The sequence below is a fragment of the Sus scrofa genome, chromosome 6 (assembly GCF_054392235.1).
Source record: "Sus scrofa isolate SSC_HxYL_T2T_F1_AM1 chromosome 6, Sscrofa_HxYL_maternal_Yorkshire_Landrace_v2.0, whole genome shotgun sequence".
Taxonomy (NCBI): Eukaryota; Metazoa; Chordata; class Mammalia; order Artiodactyla; family Suidae; genus Sus; species Sus scrofa.
Window position 1 is genome coordinate 15,375,650 of NC_139388.1, and position 14,593 is coordinate 15,390,242.

At 46.7% G+C, this 14,593-nt stretch overlaps 1 protein-coding gene across 2 annotated transcripts in view; it reads right to left on the reverse strand.

Moving 5' to 3' along the window:
• Positions 1–2,258: 2,258 nt before the first annotated feature.
• The window catches only part of PHLPP2 (PH domain and leucine rich repeat protein phosphatase 2), an 82,185-nt gene continuing 69,850 nt past the window's right edge, over positions 2,259–14,593 (reverse strand). For both annotated transcript variants that reach the window (XM_021093825.2, XM_021093823.2), the window contains 4 exons: positions 13,354–13,464; positions 12,383–12,577; positions 10,681–10,912; positions 2,259–7,600 (listed from right to left, as the gene is read on the reverse strand). In XM_021093825.2, coding sequence (XP_020949484.1) covers positions 6,446–7,600; positions 10,681–10,912; positions 12,383–12,577; positions 13,354–13,464 — 1,693 coding nt within the window. In that variant the 3' untranslated portion in view covers positions 2,259–6,445. The remainder of the gene's footprint in view (positions 7,601–10,680; positions 10,913–12,382; positions 12,578–13,353; positions 13,465–14,593) is intronic.

Sequence of the window (14,593 nt, forward strand, 5' to 3'; positions counted from 1 at the left end):
CCTGGAATCTATGACCTTTTCCCTCGCCTAAACCCTTCCTATTGCTAATTCTTTTTTTTTTTTTTTTTTGGCTTTTTGGCTTTTTGCCATTTCTTGGGCCGCTCCCGCGGCATATGGAGGTTCCCAGGCTAGGGGTCTAATCAGCGCTGTAGCTGCCAGCCTACACCACAGTCACAGCAACGCGGGATCTGAGCCACCTCTGCAACCTACACCACAGCTCTCGTTGTTAACCCACTGAGCAAGGGCAGGGATCAAACCTGCCACCTCATGGTTCCTAGTTGGATTCGTTAACCACTGCGCCACGACGGGAACTCCCCTATTGCTAATTCTTATGGAACCTATCCAAGGCAAGGGATCAAAACTAAACTGCAGACAGGCGTTCTAGTCGTGGCTCAGTGGGAATGAATCTGACTAGCATCCCTGAGGATGTGGGTTCCATCCTGGCCTCACTCAGTGGGTGAAGGGTCCTGCGTTGCCATGAGCTTTGGTGTAGGTCGCAGACACGACTTGGATCCCGAGTTACTGTGGCTGTGGTGTAGGCCAGCAGCAACAGCTCCGATTAGCCTAGGAATCTCCATCTGCCACAGATGTGGGCCTAAAAAGTCAAAAGACCAAAAAGAAAAAGAAAAAAAAAAAAAAAGGCAATGGGAAGATATCTAAACTATACTTCTACAAAAACTAAAGCTTGGAGGAAAATAACTAGAAATCAACATAGCTAGGTTAAAATACAAACGTCCATGCCCCGGAATGGTGCCTCCACTCCCCTATCTTAGCCCTGAGGCCATGGCTGGAGTCCCCCACAGTTCTGAGTGATAAGATGCAGCAAAAAATCAACCCATTTCCCACCCTAACTCCCACGAAACTCCCCCCCCCCCCAACTATTCTCACTTAGAATTTATTCCCTGAAATGTGTCCTGAGTGGATCATTTTCCACGTCTGGGTCCTGGGCTTGGGGAAATGAAGTCTTTGGCTTCTCTGATGCCCAGATCCAGCTACGATACTGCTCCCGAGATTCAGCGCCTCTCAATCACTTTAGCAGCACTCCGGAACATTCCAAATGTTCTAGCAAAACTTGTAATTACTACCACTTGTCAGGGCAGCAGGTCAAGATTTCTTATTCACATGTAACAGATAAGGAGACAAGCTTCAAGAAGGCCACGTGGCTTACCCCATGGTGGACACCGCATGGACTGCTCACTGTGCCAGGTCCAGGACCGAGCTAGGGGAGCCTTTGTTGGCATCATCTTGCTCTAGCTCACAATCGCTGAGAGACAGTTACTCCCCTTTAACAATCAAGAAAAGACAACTGAGCCTCGGTGGGGTTAATTTGCCTAAAGTCGAATCTTTTTAAGTAGCAAAGGCAAAGCTCAGACCCGATGACACACACTGGGCTGTGTTCTGAGTGACTAATGTGCTCTTGCGGAGTTCGAGGTACCAGGGAAGTACGACCGCACGAGGCAGAGGACACAGTGAGAACTCACTTCTGCCACCCCGCAACCGGCAGGTGCGTCTCATGGGGCTGAGGTGTTAAGCAGACGGGGGTAAGGTGCCCAGCACCCTGGAGGTGCTCAATGAACAGTGGGGGAACCAAGTTTTCAAATTTTCATTCTGCTAATGAGGAAACCGGCAAAACAACTTCAGCAGGGCCTTTGTCAAGAGAGAGGTAGCTGAGGAAGTCCAGGTTGCAGGCGACAACCAAAGCGGGAGGGGGGCAATTCAGAGACTTACCCAGATGAACAGTATCGGTGGGAGTTCCCGTGGTGGCGCAGCGGAAACACATCCAACTAGGATCCATGAGGACACGGGTTTGATCCCTGGCCTCACTCAGTAGGTTAAGGATCTGGCGTTGTTGTGAGACACAGTGTGGGTCACAAATGTGGCTTGGGTCCTGCGTGACTGTGGCTGTGGCATAGATCGGCAGCTACAGCTCCGATTCAACCCCTAGCCTGGGAACCTCCATATGCCACAAGTGCAGCCCTAGAAGCAAAAACAAAAAAAACCAAAACACAAACAACCGTGAACCAAAACCCACTTCTATGTTGAGCTTTAGCGCCAAGGCCTTTCGGACAGACATGCTGGCCAGGTGACCCACTGCATGCCTCTGCACCGTTGTTAGCTCTGTGCTTTGTTTAAGAGGAGCTGCAGATTATTTACAAGTTGAGTTCCCGCTTGTCAGCTCATAACCTGCACATAAAGAAGGACCATGTTTCCTCTCTTTGGGGTTTCTTTAAATATATAAACCAAGTCAGAATATAGTATTTCTTAATGTAAAAAAATCTTTATTGCTATTTCAGCTTAGAAGGTGATCAAAAATATTTACTCTTGCCTTAACTGAGAGCTTCATAGTGTCATGGAATGTGGTTTTTATTTGCAGTCTTCCCCTAAAGCAAGAAAAAGCAGTAAAATCCTAAAGTTGCTTTTGATTAAGAAACTAATTCTACATACATACAAGTTAGAGAAAATTACAGTTCCATGCTAAAATAAAGTACTTACAAAATAACAGGTATTCTCCATTTTAAAACAAAGCCATGAAAAAGATACTCCATTTTATTTTATTTATTATTGTTATTTTTTACAAACAATAGATTTGCTGCAACATGCTCTGGCTCATATTATTGAATTAAAAAATTTAACACATTTCAAAAATATCAAAAATACACTATAATGAGTCTTAGGACTACAATACGATGATTGCACAAAACCATAAGATATGAACTCACTGTCTGGGTGACCTCCACTGGCAACAGTGAGAGAAAATTCTAGAGCATCTGGGAGAAGTGCATGAAATTGAGAATACAAGGAGCTTATGTGTGATTGGATGATCACCAAATAAGGGAAACAGAGCAGGATTTACTGTAGCTGCTTTTCTCAATCTAGGAAGTGCTTACCCGCCCATGGGGCAAAGTCACTAACTGGAGAAAAAGATTAACTTGCCTCCAGGACTGGGTGAATGGCCCCACCCAGAGGGAAGTAAAAAGTGACAAGAACAAGACAGTTCTAGAGTGATGCTGCAGACATCACTGAATGGCTTGGCGACTAATTATTTAACAATTGGTACATGTATTATCGATAACAGCCAAGTGCTCCCTTATGGAGGTCTCTTCATTAGTAATTATTGAGTAGATACAGAAGGGGAGCCTGTGGCTTCCAAGTACCTGCTTTTGCTGAAAGTCTACGTGGGAAGAAGGGCATCATTTGATATTCAGTAGATCAGCCGAACCTAACTGGCTCCATCTAGGAAATAGCACTCGCTACAAACAATTAAAATAGCACCCAATGATTGCCAAGCTGCTCGTGTTGGCTCTTCTATACACCAGGGAAATGAATTCATCAACCGATTGCACACGTACACTCTACAGTAGTATAGGAAAGCCCTCGCTTGTACGAAGAGTGGTAATTCAGTGACTCTACGGTAGCTTTATGACATACTAGCCTTCAAAGTTTCAAATGTATTTCCAATCCACCTGGATGAAACTAAAAATACCATGGCTGCCAAGACTCCTGTATTGTTCTTTCTTCCATGGGACTCCTGGACTGCTCCCATAAGCAGGAGTGATGTTCTGTCAGAAATTCTCTCAAATCTCTCTAATACATGGGAGGTACACACAGGGACCTGAGAATCGTGCAGAGGTTGGGATCTCTGGGGGCGAGATCAGCAGGCCTCTGCCCGCCTAGGGACCAACACTGCCTCTGGGTAAAATCTTGGGAAGTAGACTACATTCACCTGGAGACAGATTCCTGGCTTCCACCACCTGACGACCTAATTGGATCACACACAACTGTAAATGACTTCACATGTCAAGCGTTCCGTGTATTTTTGGTGATGGGCTATGGCCTTTTTAATCCTCTGTTTTAACACAGAGCAATTATTGAGGGAAATGAGTTAAAGGAAGTTATTAAAAAGAATTGTTTTGATATAGCCTATATTAAAGGTTTTCAATAAAACCTAATGTTTCCTAGACATAAATCCACCACATAGTAGAACAGTAAGTATTTCAGAGTTCTTCTAAACTTTCAGTAAAGTCATTTCATATCTGGATTTCGTGGTGGTTCCAAAAAGTATGGTGGGAAACAAAGAGAAGAAAAGGGTTCACAGGTGAAGGACAATTTTTAAGACACTGTACTATTCAAGTGGTATAGTCCCAAAATAATTTCCAGCACTATCATCTTGGTTTTTTCCTTCATTTTCATTTTTCCTTCATCCCCCCCCCCTTCCCATATAAAAATAAGGCGGCAACAGACTATTGTTCCCATCTTTCTAACAGCACCTGAACGTCGCATGAATCACTATGTTCCCCACTTCGAATTAAGACCTGAGTTCTAAAATTCTTCAGTAGCTAACCAGTAGTTTGACACAGAAAAGTTAAGTGTTTCTGACAATCTGGGGACTCAAATTCAGATTCTTGAGGGGTTGAGCATTAGACAGTCATTGGTATGGAATCCCCCAAGAGGGTACCCCACTGACACGAGCAGGTGGGTACAGGGCCTCTGAGAAGGTGAAGATACATAACCATTCGTGGACAGGCTATCTGGTTTTCTATTACTGCTTTAACAAACACTTAAAAAACAAACAAACAAACCCAACATATATTGTATAGATCAACTCTAACACTTTCTTGGGAGTTCTCTGGTGATCTAGTGGTTGGGACTCAGCACTTTCACCATTGTGGCCTGGGTTCGGTCCCTGGTCTGGGAGCTGAGACCTCACATCAGGCTGCACTGCAATGCCATGGCCAAAAATACCCACCACATTTAGTTAGGAGTTCCCGCTGTAGCACAGGAAGTTAAGAACCTGGCTGCAGCAGTTCACTGCAGAGGCACCGGTTCAATCCCCAGTCCAGAGCAGTGGGTTAAAGGATCCAGCATTGCCAGAGCTGCAGCTCAGATTCAATCCCTGACCTGGGAAAATCCATTATGCAGGGGGGTTGCGGCCTTAAAAAAAAAAAAAAAAGAGAGAACAAAAATAAACAAAAAACACATTTTGTATCTCATGAAGCAAATTAAAAACGGTTCCACTCTGTTTTCTATTTAATTGTCAAAGTATTCTAAAAATTCAAAAAGTACATTCCCCACTGGGTCAAATTAAGCAATATCAAAACTTTGTAGGAATAAAAAGGAAGTAAATCTTCTAACGGAAAAGGCAAGAGAACAAAAATACAGAAAGAACTGCATTTTGCTAGGGTTACATGGAATGTGCAAAAAACACAGTAAACCAGGTTTTCTGTAAGCTTAGGAATTTCTCAGTTAAGTGTTTCAGAAATTGAGCCCAGTACGCTGAAGAAACCACGTGGGGTGGATAAGCAGTTTTCGGAAGACGACTGTCAAACACTAAGAGGTGAACCTGCAACTCCCTTCCGACCTTTGAGAAAACCATCCCTCTGCTCTAGAGAAGGAACTTGTCTAACCTGTAAGCTCCATCCGTCCATCTATTCTCATTCAGCCTCATCTGTTCAGCGTCATCTGCCATAGATCAAGGTTTCCTGGATGCGAGCAGCATCGGCCTCGGCCCTACGTACCAGGAGGCAGACTGCCGGCTCCATCCCACGCCATGGAAAGAGGCCAAGTCCCAAACGCCTCTCCTGTGACCCCCTGGGAGCTTCCTAGCAGGTGTCAGTGACTCTCTCTGTGATTTGCGGGGAGGTCGCCTCAGTCCTCACTCCTTCCCGGTCTTCATCCCCCAAAAGAAGGTCCTCCTCCCCTCGGTGTCTCAGGAACTCTCTCCGTCTGACGTCCCCCAGGGAAGTCAGTTTCCCAGGGCCCTTCCTACTTCCTTCTTCCTCAGCTCCGACATCCGACGATCCTTCTGCCTGCAGACAAAGGGGCTGGGCTGCCTCTAAGAAGTTTGGCTCGAGTGCAGATTTGAAAATAAAAAGTTCACAGTCAATGAAAAGTGCTCTCATTACATTACGTACATATATTATCTGTTTGATTGGTTCTACATTTCCAATAAACACCATTTCGATAGGCTGTATTCTCGTAGAGAAGAAGGAAAAGCCATGTGACTGGTCACATCACATCCCGTCAGTCAGGCTGAGACAGAAGGTGGCTCCTCTGTCACAGAGATCCCGCAGCAGCAATCAGTAAAGGGAATCTACCTGCAGTTCTTTCCTCCACAGAAAGAGTCCCTTTCCTGCCCAGGCAGGCAAGTTCTCGAAATGATCCTAGGAGAGAAAGGGTTAGTGGCAGGTGGTCGGAGGGCGGCAGAGCGACGTCCGCTCGCCGCCCCGGGACTCTGGGAATTCCGATGCAGGTTCGATGCGAAGCTTAACACTGACGGTGTTTACTAGCTTATCCAGAGCGAGACCCTGGCAGCGCTCACCATTTTTGGCTCCAAGATCTACCCCCCCAAGCCATCTGTGGTCCGGAAATGCGGAGGTCCAAGGCCGCTGGCGGGGTCTCCCGGCCCAGGCCTCCGCCCGGCCCGCGCCTCGGCGCCCGCGGAGGCCTACAGCGCCGTGTCAAACTCCTCCGGGAGCTCGGTCCGATCCTCATCGCTAGGCTCGGGCTTGGGCCTGCTCTCCTGGTGGTGTTTCATTTGCTCTTTCACTTCTTCTTCCAGGTCGCGAGGGACCACAAACTGGTCCTCCGGCTCCAGCTGCGTGGGGGCGGCAAAATAGCCGGTCTTCTTCTTGGGGGCTTCTGTGGCCACTTCGATGAGGTTCAGGCTGTCTTCCAGGGGCACGACAGAGCCGTTTGAGAGTTTTTTTCCGTAGAGACAGGACGTGGAGGGGGACTTCTGTAACTCTGCCTTGTCCTTGCTCCCCGGCAGCAGGATGCCGCTATTCACACTGTTCTGTCTTCGGATCCCCAAAACCAATCCCCTGGCACGCTCCTCGTGACAGGGGGTGGGCGCCCGCTGGGGAAGGGTGGGCGAGCTCTCGAGATCCCTCCCCCTGCAGCAGTGGACGTCGACTTCTACTTCCACTCTGCTGCCATTGCTGATGACCCCTTCAACGGGCTGGTCGTCGTCACTGTCCAGGCCGTTGTCGGACTGGTTACTCGAGAAGGTGGCACAAGAGGGCTGGCGCTGAAAAACCCCTGTGGCGGGCGCGGGGTGCAGGCTGCAGCGCCTCTCTGGCCTGGGGAGCAAGCCGGCCTCCAGGCCAGCGGTGTTATGCTCGTCGGAAGCAGTGGACCCCACCTCGCTGCTCACCTCCGAGGTGGACATCTCGCTGCTGAACTCGGAAGCGATTCCGCTACTGGAGGAAGGCGTGGTTGGCTTGGGCGGGTCCTTGATGAGGGCGGTGGAAGGGAATCCCACAGGCCCCGGGAGGGTGAGTCCATTCATTTCGCAAGTGCAGCCTTCCTCAGCAATGTTCAAATAGACCACCATCGCCCCCACGTTGTCCTGACAGCCATAGCTCTGGGCTAAGGTGCACAGCTTCTTGGCAGCGGCTAATGGGTCCTGGACGTGGCGTACTGCGTTGACAGCTTCTGCATAGGACAAGTGTTCCCACAGGGCTCTGTTTCCCAGAATCAGCAACTCGTCTTGGATGGTAAGCGGAGTGGAAGCTATGTGAGGCTTGGGGAGGATCCAGGGGTAGAGGTACGTGCAGCCCAGCATCCGGGTACAGCAGGTGACCCCGTTCACTTTGTTGTCCTGGAGACAAGCAGAGTGCAAACTCTGAGAAACAGGCAACAACCACGCACAATTTTCTATCTTTCTAGATCACAGTAAGATAGAATTGACATGGTACATGTGTTTCCTAGGATCTGTGTAATGTTCAGTGGACTTATAACAAAAAAGTGTAGAGAATTCTAAAAGGACAAAATATCAAATTGTTATTATACCACAAAGAGTTCAGAGGACTGAGTTAAATCCGATCAAAATTAAGTGGATAAAAGGCATCTCTGCCTCAAAAGATATTTGTTTTATGGAGTTGCCATCATGGCTCAGGGGAAACAAATCTGACTAGTATCCATGAGGACACAGGTTCAGTCCCTGGCCTCGCTCAGTGGGTTAAGGATCTGGCATTGCTGTGAGCTGTGGTGTGGGTCACAGATGCAGCTCGGATCTGGCATTGCTGTGGCTGTGGTGTAGGCCAGTGGTTACAGCTCCTATAGGACCCCTAGCCTGGGAACCTCCATATGCTGCAGGTGTAGCCTTAGAGGAAAAAAAAAAAAGATATCTGTTTTAACGGGAAGTGTGGACCTCAGCATGTCACCGAATAGAGAAACATCTGTTAGGAAAACAAGCAGAACTATCATTAATTTTTTCTCCATCACTGGTATTCTCAGAGAGGCCAAAATTCAGACGGTTCACTAAAAATGACTTCTCATTTAAAGGCAGAGTTGGGACTGAAAAGATATTAAATAGCTAAAGCACTGAATAATCTCTAAAGCTATTTAGCATAGAAGAGGAAAGTCTCAAATCTGTGGCATAATTTACCTACTCAGTAACGGCTGCACCAAGAATGATATAATTCTAAACTCAGAGGAAAAGGAACAACCCTGGTTGCAGGCTGAGAATGTTCATCTGTCGGACACTTTATCTTGATTTCTTCTCAAGATAAAACCAAACAAAACCTCGAAAGCTCCCAATATATTAATTTCATAGTTGCAGTCATTCTTTGGGTGAAAATCTTGCCTCGCTCATTTAACATTATGTGTCACAAACTCTATACATTTTATTTTCCTCATCTATAAAATAAAAATAAAAGTACTTTGTTCATGAGGGTTACTGTGAAATTTAAACAATGAAAGTACAATGCTTGCCAAATAATAAGTAAACCATAAATGTCCGCAGTTACGATAACATTTATAAAAATGTTTCCTACTTGTCTAGGATCCCCTAAGAAAACTCTAAACAACATTGATCTAAATTCTGTAACAGACGAATCCAACAAAAAGTTATCTTTTTTCTTGCATTTGTTTTGAATGAAGGACCTTTTCCTAAGACTACAGTCCTAGAATCGCGATAGTATAATCACATCGTAATGACACTGTTTTGGGTCGTGTGCTTCCTTAGATAAGAACCTAGCATGGACAGTCCTTAATACAGAACTCAGCCCAGAAGTGGACCCACACAAATAGAGTCCACTGATCTTTGACAAAGGAGCCAAGGCAATTCAGTGGAGGCAGGACAGTCTGTTCAAAACAAGCTACTGGGACAACTGGACATTCACATACAAAAAGGGAAAAAAATCTAGACACTGCATGCCGTTTATACCGTTCACAAAAACCAATTCAAAATAAATCACAGACCTAAACGTAGAACGTGAAAGTTCCAGGAAGCCCCATCGTAGCTCAGTGGAAATGAAACTGACTAGTTCCCATGAGGACTTAGGTTCGATCCCTTGCCTCACTCAGTGGGTTAAAGATCCAGCGTTGCTGTGAGCTGCGGTGTAGGTAGCAGACACAGGTCGGATCTGGTATTACTATGGCTGTAGTATAGGCCAGTGGCTAGAGCTCCAATTCGACCCCTAGCCATGGGTGCATAAAAAGACGAGAAAGTAAGAAAGAAAGGAAGGAAAGGAAGGGAGGGAGGAAGGAAGGAAGAAAGGAAGGAAGGAAGAAAGGAAGAAAGAAAGACAGAAAGAAAGAAAGACAGAAAGACAGAAAGTTCCAGAAGATAACACAGAGGGAAATCTAAAATGACTTTGGATTTGGCAATGAGATTTTAGCTAAGACACCAAAAGCAAGACCTATGAAAGAAGAAAATTGGTAAGTGGGACTTCATTAAACTAAAAACTTCTACTCTACAAAAGATACTGTTAAAAGAAGGGAAGATAAGCCACCAGACTGGAAAAAGTATTTGCAAAATATATCTATAAGGACTTGTATCCAAAACACACAAAGAATGCAACAATAAGAAAATAAACAGTGCAATAAAAAATGAGCAAAAGATCCGAACAAAATCCTGATTTGCAGTAAACAATGTAATTGCCAATGTTATGCTAACTTCTGAAAAAGGAAAAAAAAAAAAAAAGCAACCCTATAAAATAGCAGAGATATTGATGCTTCTTTATTAAATAAAAAAAAAAAAAAACGACCAGAGGATACTCAGCGATATACAATGTCAACTAGAAAAATACTGGGGGGAGTTCCCGTCGTGGTGCAGTGGTTAACGAATCCGACTAGGAACCATGAGGTGGCGGGTTCGGTCCCTGCCCTTGCTCAGTGGGTTAACGATCCGGCGTTGCCGTGAGCTGTGGTGTAGGTTGCAGACGCGGCTTGGATCCCGCGTTGCTGTGGCTCTGGCGTAGGCCGGTGGCTACAGCTCCAATTCAACCCCTAGCCTGGGAACCTCCATATGCCGCGGGAGCGGCCCAAGAAATAGCAACAACAACAACAACAAAAAAGACAAAAGACAAAAAAAAAAAAAAAAAAAAGAAAAATACTGGGAAACTTTGTATTTCAGAACAGGGATATCAAACTATAGAACTTTTTCTTCTGTTTGGAATAACAAACCAGATGAAAATTAACCAAAGGGAACATTTACATTCATTTTTCCATGCTAGCTACAAATCCAAGGGACCACAAATTAGGATTTTTCATTTCTAATTAAGTTGCTTTTTCTTTTTTCCTGGTCATTCGCAGCTCATTCGATTCTCTTCTAGTGCTATTATCTGGATTGAATACAGTTTACAAGGCTTGAAAGGAAGAAAATGGACCTTCTCTGTTCCATGCAGAAGAGCAGTTGTTAGATGTGGGGAGCAGAAGTAACGGGTAGAGATTCACCTCTGTTATGATGGCTTTTTGGTCCTTTACCCTCTGAGCCTCCTCCGGATCCTGTTCCAGGCTGAAGACTTTAGAGAGGGGCACTGGTTTCCCACTTCGACACAGCACTGCTTGGCACGTGCCAACGTTGGCCACAGTCAAGCTAAAGCTACTTGTTGGATCGGCAGTGTCAGGGCGGATGTAACAGAGGAGAGCAGAAGAGCCCAGCTTCTGGCCAGCCATGCCTAACTTCCTGTTTAGAAAGAAGAGAAAATGAAACCATGGCAGCTAGTTTTAGAAGAAAGCGGTGGGCCTTCATGTCCATGGCTTCCACATTCTTCTGCTACATGACGGTGAACCCATATTCATCGGAAGGCAATCTCTTGCTATGAGAGCCTTGCTAAGAAATTTTAGCAAAAGGGTAGGGGTACAGGAGACCATGAAGGCGCAGCTTTCTCTGTTGCTTCTACTTGTCTGATTACAGACTACAGTGACCTGATTCAGTGACTTCCAGCTTTTGCACAACAGAATCTCCTGAAGGGCTGGTTGAAAACAACTCTGGAGAGTTCTCTTGTGATGCACGGTTGTCAGCGCAGTGGCCTGGGTTGCTGCTGTGACGTGGGTTTGATCCCCGGCCCAGGAACTTTCACATGCAGTGGGCCCGGCCAAAATTAAAAATAAAAGTAACCACTCTGAGCTCATTCCCAGTGTTTCCAGTGATGTGGAGGCTGCTGATCCTGGAACAACACTTTGTGAACCACTTCCTCAGGTTGTAAGTTCCCTGAAGGAAGGACCGCAGTTGTCCTTGTATTTCTCCCATATTCATGGTGTCCATCCCCCCCAGCACGGGGGACACATTTCTAAGCTCAGAGCAGATGCTCTTAGAAAGATTTGGTTTCAAGTTCCAGCTTTTGCCATTCATGAGCTGTGGATGCTCAGCAAGTTCATGCTCTGAGACATTTTTCTGATTAAAATACCCACCCTCTGTGGTTTGTTATGGAAATGAAAGATAGAGTATAAAAATGCTCAGTATAGTGCCTAGTGCTTGGGAGGCGTGTCAGAAACTGAGTTTCCTTTCACAAACCCTTTATTTTGCCAAGTCCCTGGCTCAATTCTCTTACTGAAAAATGGACTCCTTTCCCAGCACCTCTGTGTTCTGGTGACAGATTAAACAGCGCAGGCTCCAGATTGTTCCATTTCAACCTTGATTATACAAAGGCGCAGCCTCTCCGTGGTACCCTTCATGCAGCCCACCTCATGTGCATGATGCTCTATGAGCTGAGCATTTGGTTCGTAGGGTTTGGCCCTTGAGTGGCTTAGACTTCAGTGAGAAGATTAGCTATTAAGTCCTGAGTAATAAGTACTCTAAACATGAGAATCTGATGAGTGCTTAACCTTTTGTAGGTCACTGATGCTTTGGAGACTCTTATAAAGGCTTACTATCTTCCTTCACCCAAAAGCACACCCCCCCCCCCACAACCTTCTGTGTGTGATTTCTGGACTTTCCAGGTTCTCAGCAGCCTTTGGCTTCAACAGAGAAAACAGATGGCTGCACAGACTCTTTAAAGAGCCAAAGTCTCCGCATCCCACGCTGATGGAGAGAATGGCCTCGGAACAAAGAGCAAGATCTCACCTTGCTCCTGTCCCTGTAATTGAGACCCTGACCTTCTGGCTTAGTGAGATGTGTTTCCAAAAACAGGAACTATTCAATCCACCTGCTTACCTGTGAGAAACCAAGAAGGTGTGCGCCATGAAAACGGTGTCGTTTGTTGACTGCTGCACCTCTTCCAGAAGCACATCCGCCATGGTGCACTGGAGGAGGCGCGGGAGCTCCTCGTTTCGATCCCCGTCAAACATGCCATACACAGCTCCCACCCCCTCTGCAAAGGTGTCCACAGCCAGAGCAGACACACACAGCCTACCGCAGAAAGAGGAGGAAGACAAACGACAACGTTAGTGGTAAAGCATTCTTCTCCAGGGAGCCTGCTTTTAAAAAAGTACTAACTGAAGATGGACTGGAACAGCAGGAAAACCTAATAAGTTACACATGAGAAAAGTGCTACAGACGAGAAGGAGCACCTTAAAGAGCTGATGTCACAAGAAAAGGGGGAATCCAGCCACACTCGGGGGCAGCACAGACTAGCTTTGCCATGCTGCACCAGGCTGGAAAGGTCAGGCGTTTTCTCTGAATAGTGATTAAGGACTAGCACCGATGCCCTTCAAAGACACCCCCCACCACACCCCGGGGCACCACACACCTGTGGCTGAACACTCTGCGACAAGAGAAAGCACGTCGTGGGACTCTGGGGCATATAAGGGGGTACTGGAACAAACCTAGTACCGGATCTGGGCTTCGACTGGGTCATTCTGGGGACGGTCGAACGAAGCAGGGATCCGAGATTGGGTGCTGTCGGAACCACACTAAACTGAGTGTGCTTCTGTTGGCTATCTCAGTCAATCTTATCTCCAGGGAAGGAAGATGAGCATGGGGACAAAGCTGCGACGCGTTAAGGAAGCAGCAATCACCCATCTCTGTCACGAGAGTGGATCATGGGCTCAGAGGGGTCTTAGCTGACCGTGGCCTTCTGTCATTTGTCTATGCTCAAGAGGGTAACAGCACAGCCTGGCTTTCAGTATCAGATCCATCCTCCGACGGCAGGGGAGCTTTTCTGTCTCCACGGCCGCGACACTCACTTATTTCTCTGCCCCGCCATCTCAGCCAGTCCGTGGCTCCAGAAGGTGGATGTAACTGTGGAATCAGTGGTGGGCAAAGGTTTCTGATCAATTTTCAAGGTTGTGATGTGGCTGTGAGAAGTGGAAAGAGGCACGTTTAAACCATATACACTTCTATACTTTCCAACGACTATCCCAACAATGTTTTTTTATACAATAATCTGTGGGGAGACCAAGATTCGCTTTCAGAGAGACTAAAGGAAGTTATGTGCTGAACCACCGGCTAGGAAGTGAGACGAAGGAAAGGGGTGGGAGGAAGACTTGGGGGCCCATTATAATCGATGTTGTTCATTTCAGTGAACAACTAAGCACAACAAGAGATTTCTAAGTTTCAATCAACTGTCTACTTTTAAGTGTACTGATAAAGTGAAGTCTTGATACAATGACTGTCTCTTAGATGCAGTGTGCCACCTAAACCGCCTATGTCTGCTGTGTGATTGGGCCACTCAAGATGGTTGTTCTCTTGTTCTCTATAGATCCCCTGCTTGACCAGTGCCTGCCTCACCCTTAATCACAGAGCCTCAGAGTTCCTGTTGTGGCTCAGTAGTTAACGAATCCGACTAGGAACCATGAGGTTGCAGGTTCGATCCCTGGCCTTGCTCAGTGGGTTAAGGATCCAGCATTGCCATAAGCTGTGGTGTAGGTCGCAGACGCGGCTCAGATCTGGCGTTGCTGTAGGCTGGCAGCTACAGCTCTGATTAGACCCCTAGCCGGGGAACCTCTCCATATGCTGAGGGTGCGGCCCGACAAAAAGACAAAAAAAAAAAAAATCACAGAGCCTTAAGAGTAAATGCCTACATACTTACCTTCCCTCAACCACCCTGGCTAGTGATTGTTCTCATCTTTAGATCAGAACTATCTGTGCTAGTTTATCAAAGGGGCATGTGCCTCTGCTGGTTTCCCAGGTAACCGATGAGCCAACCGGTTACCCTCGGTAACCTCCCTCTCCCCCAGTAGTAACGACTAGCACCGTGTCCTGTCCCCCATCTGCCACACGTGGTGGGGTGGTGGGGTGTTGGAGTGTCGCCTCAGGACCTTGACTCAGACATGTGGGCTCTCCCTATCCATTAACTGTGATGTCTCTGTCACCGACTCTGGGCTCTCTTTTCATCTTGAGGCTGGGCAAGGACAGGGCTTTCAGGCTGTGGGGTGCGGCCCTGCACCTGCCCTGTCTTGAATACCGGGCTGTGGCTGAGCAGAA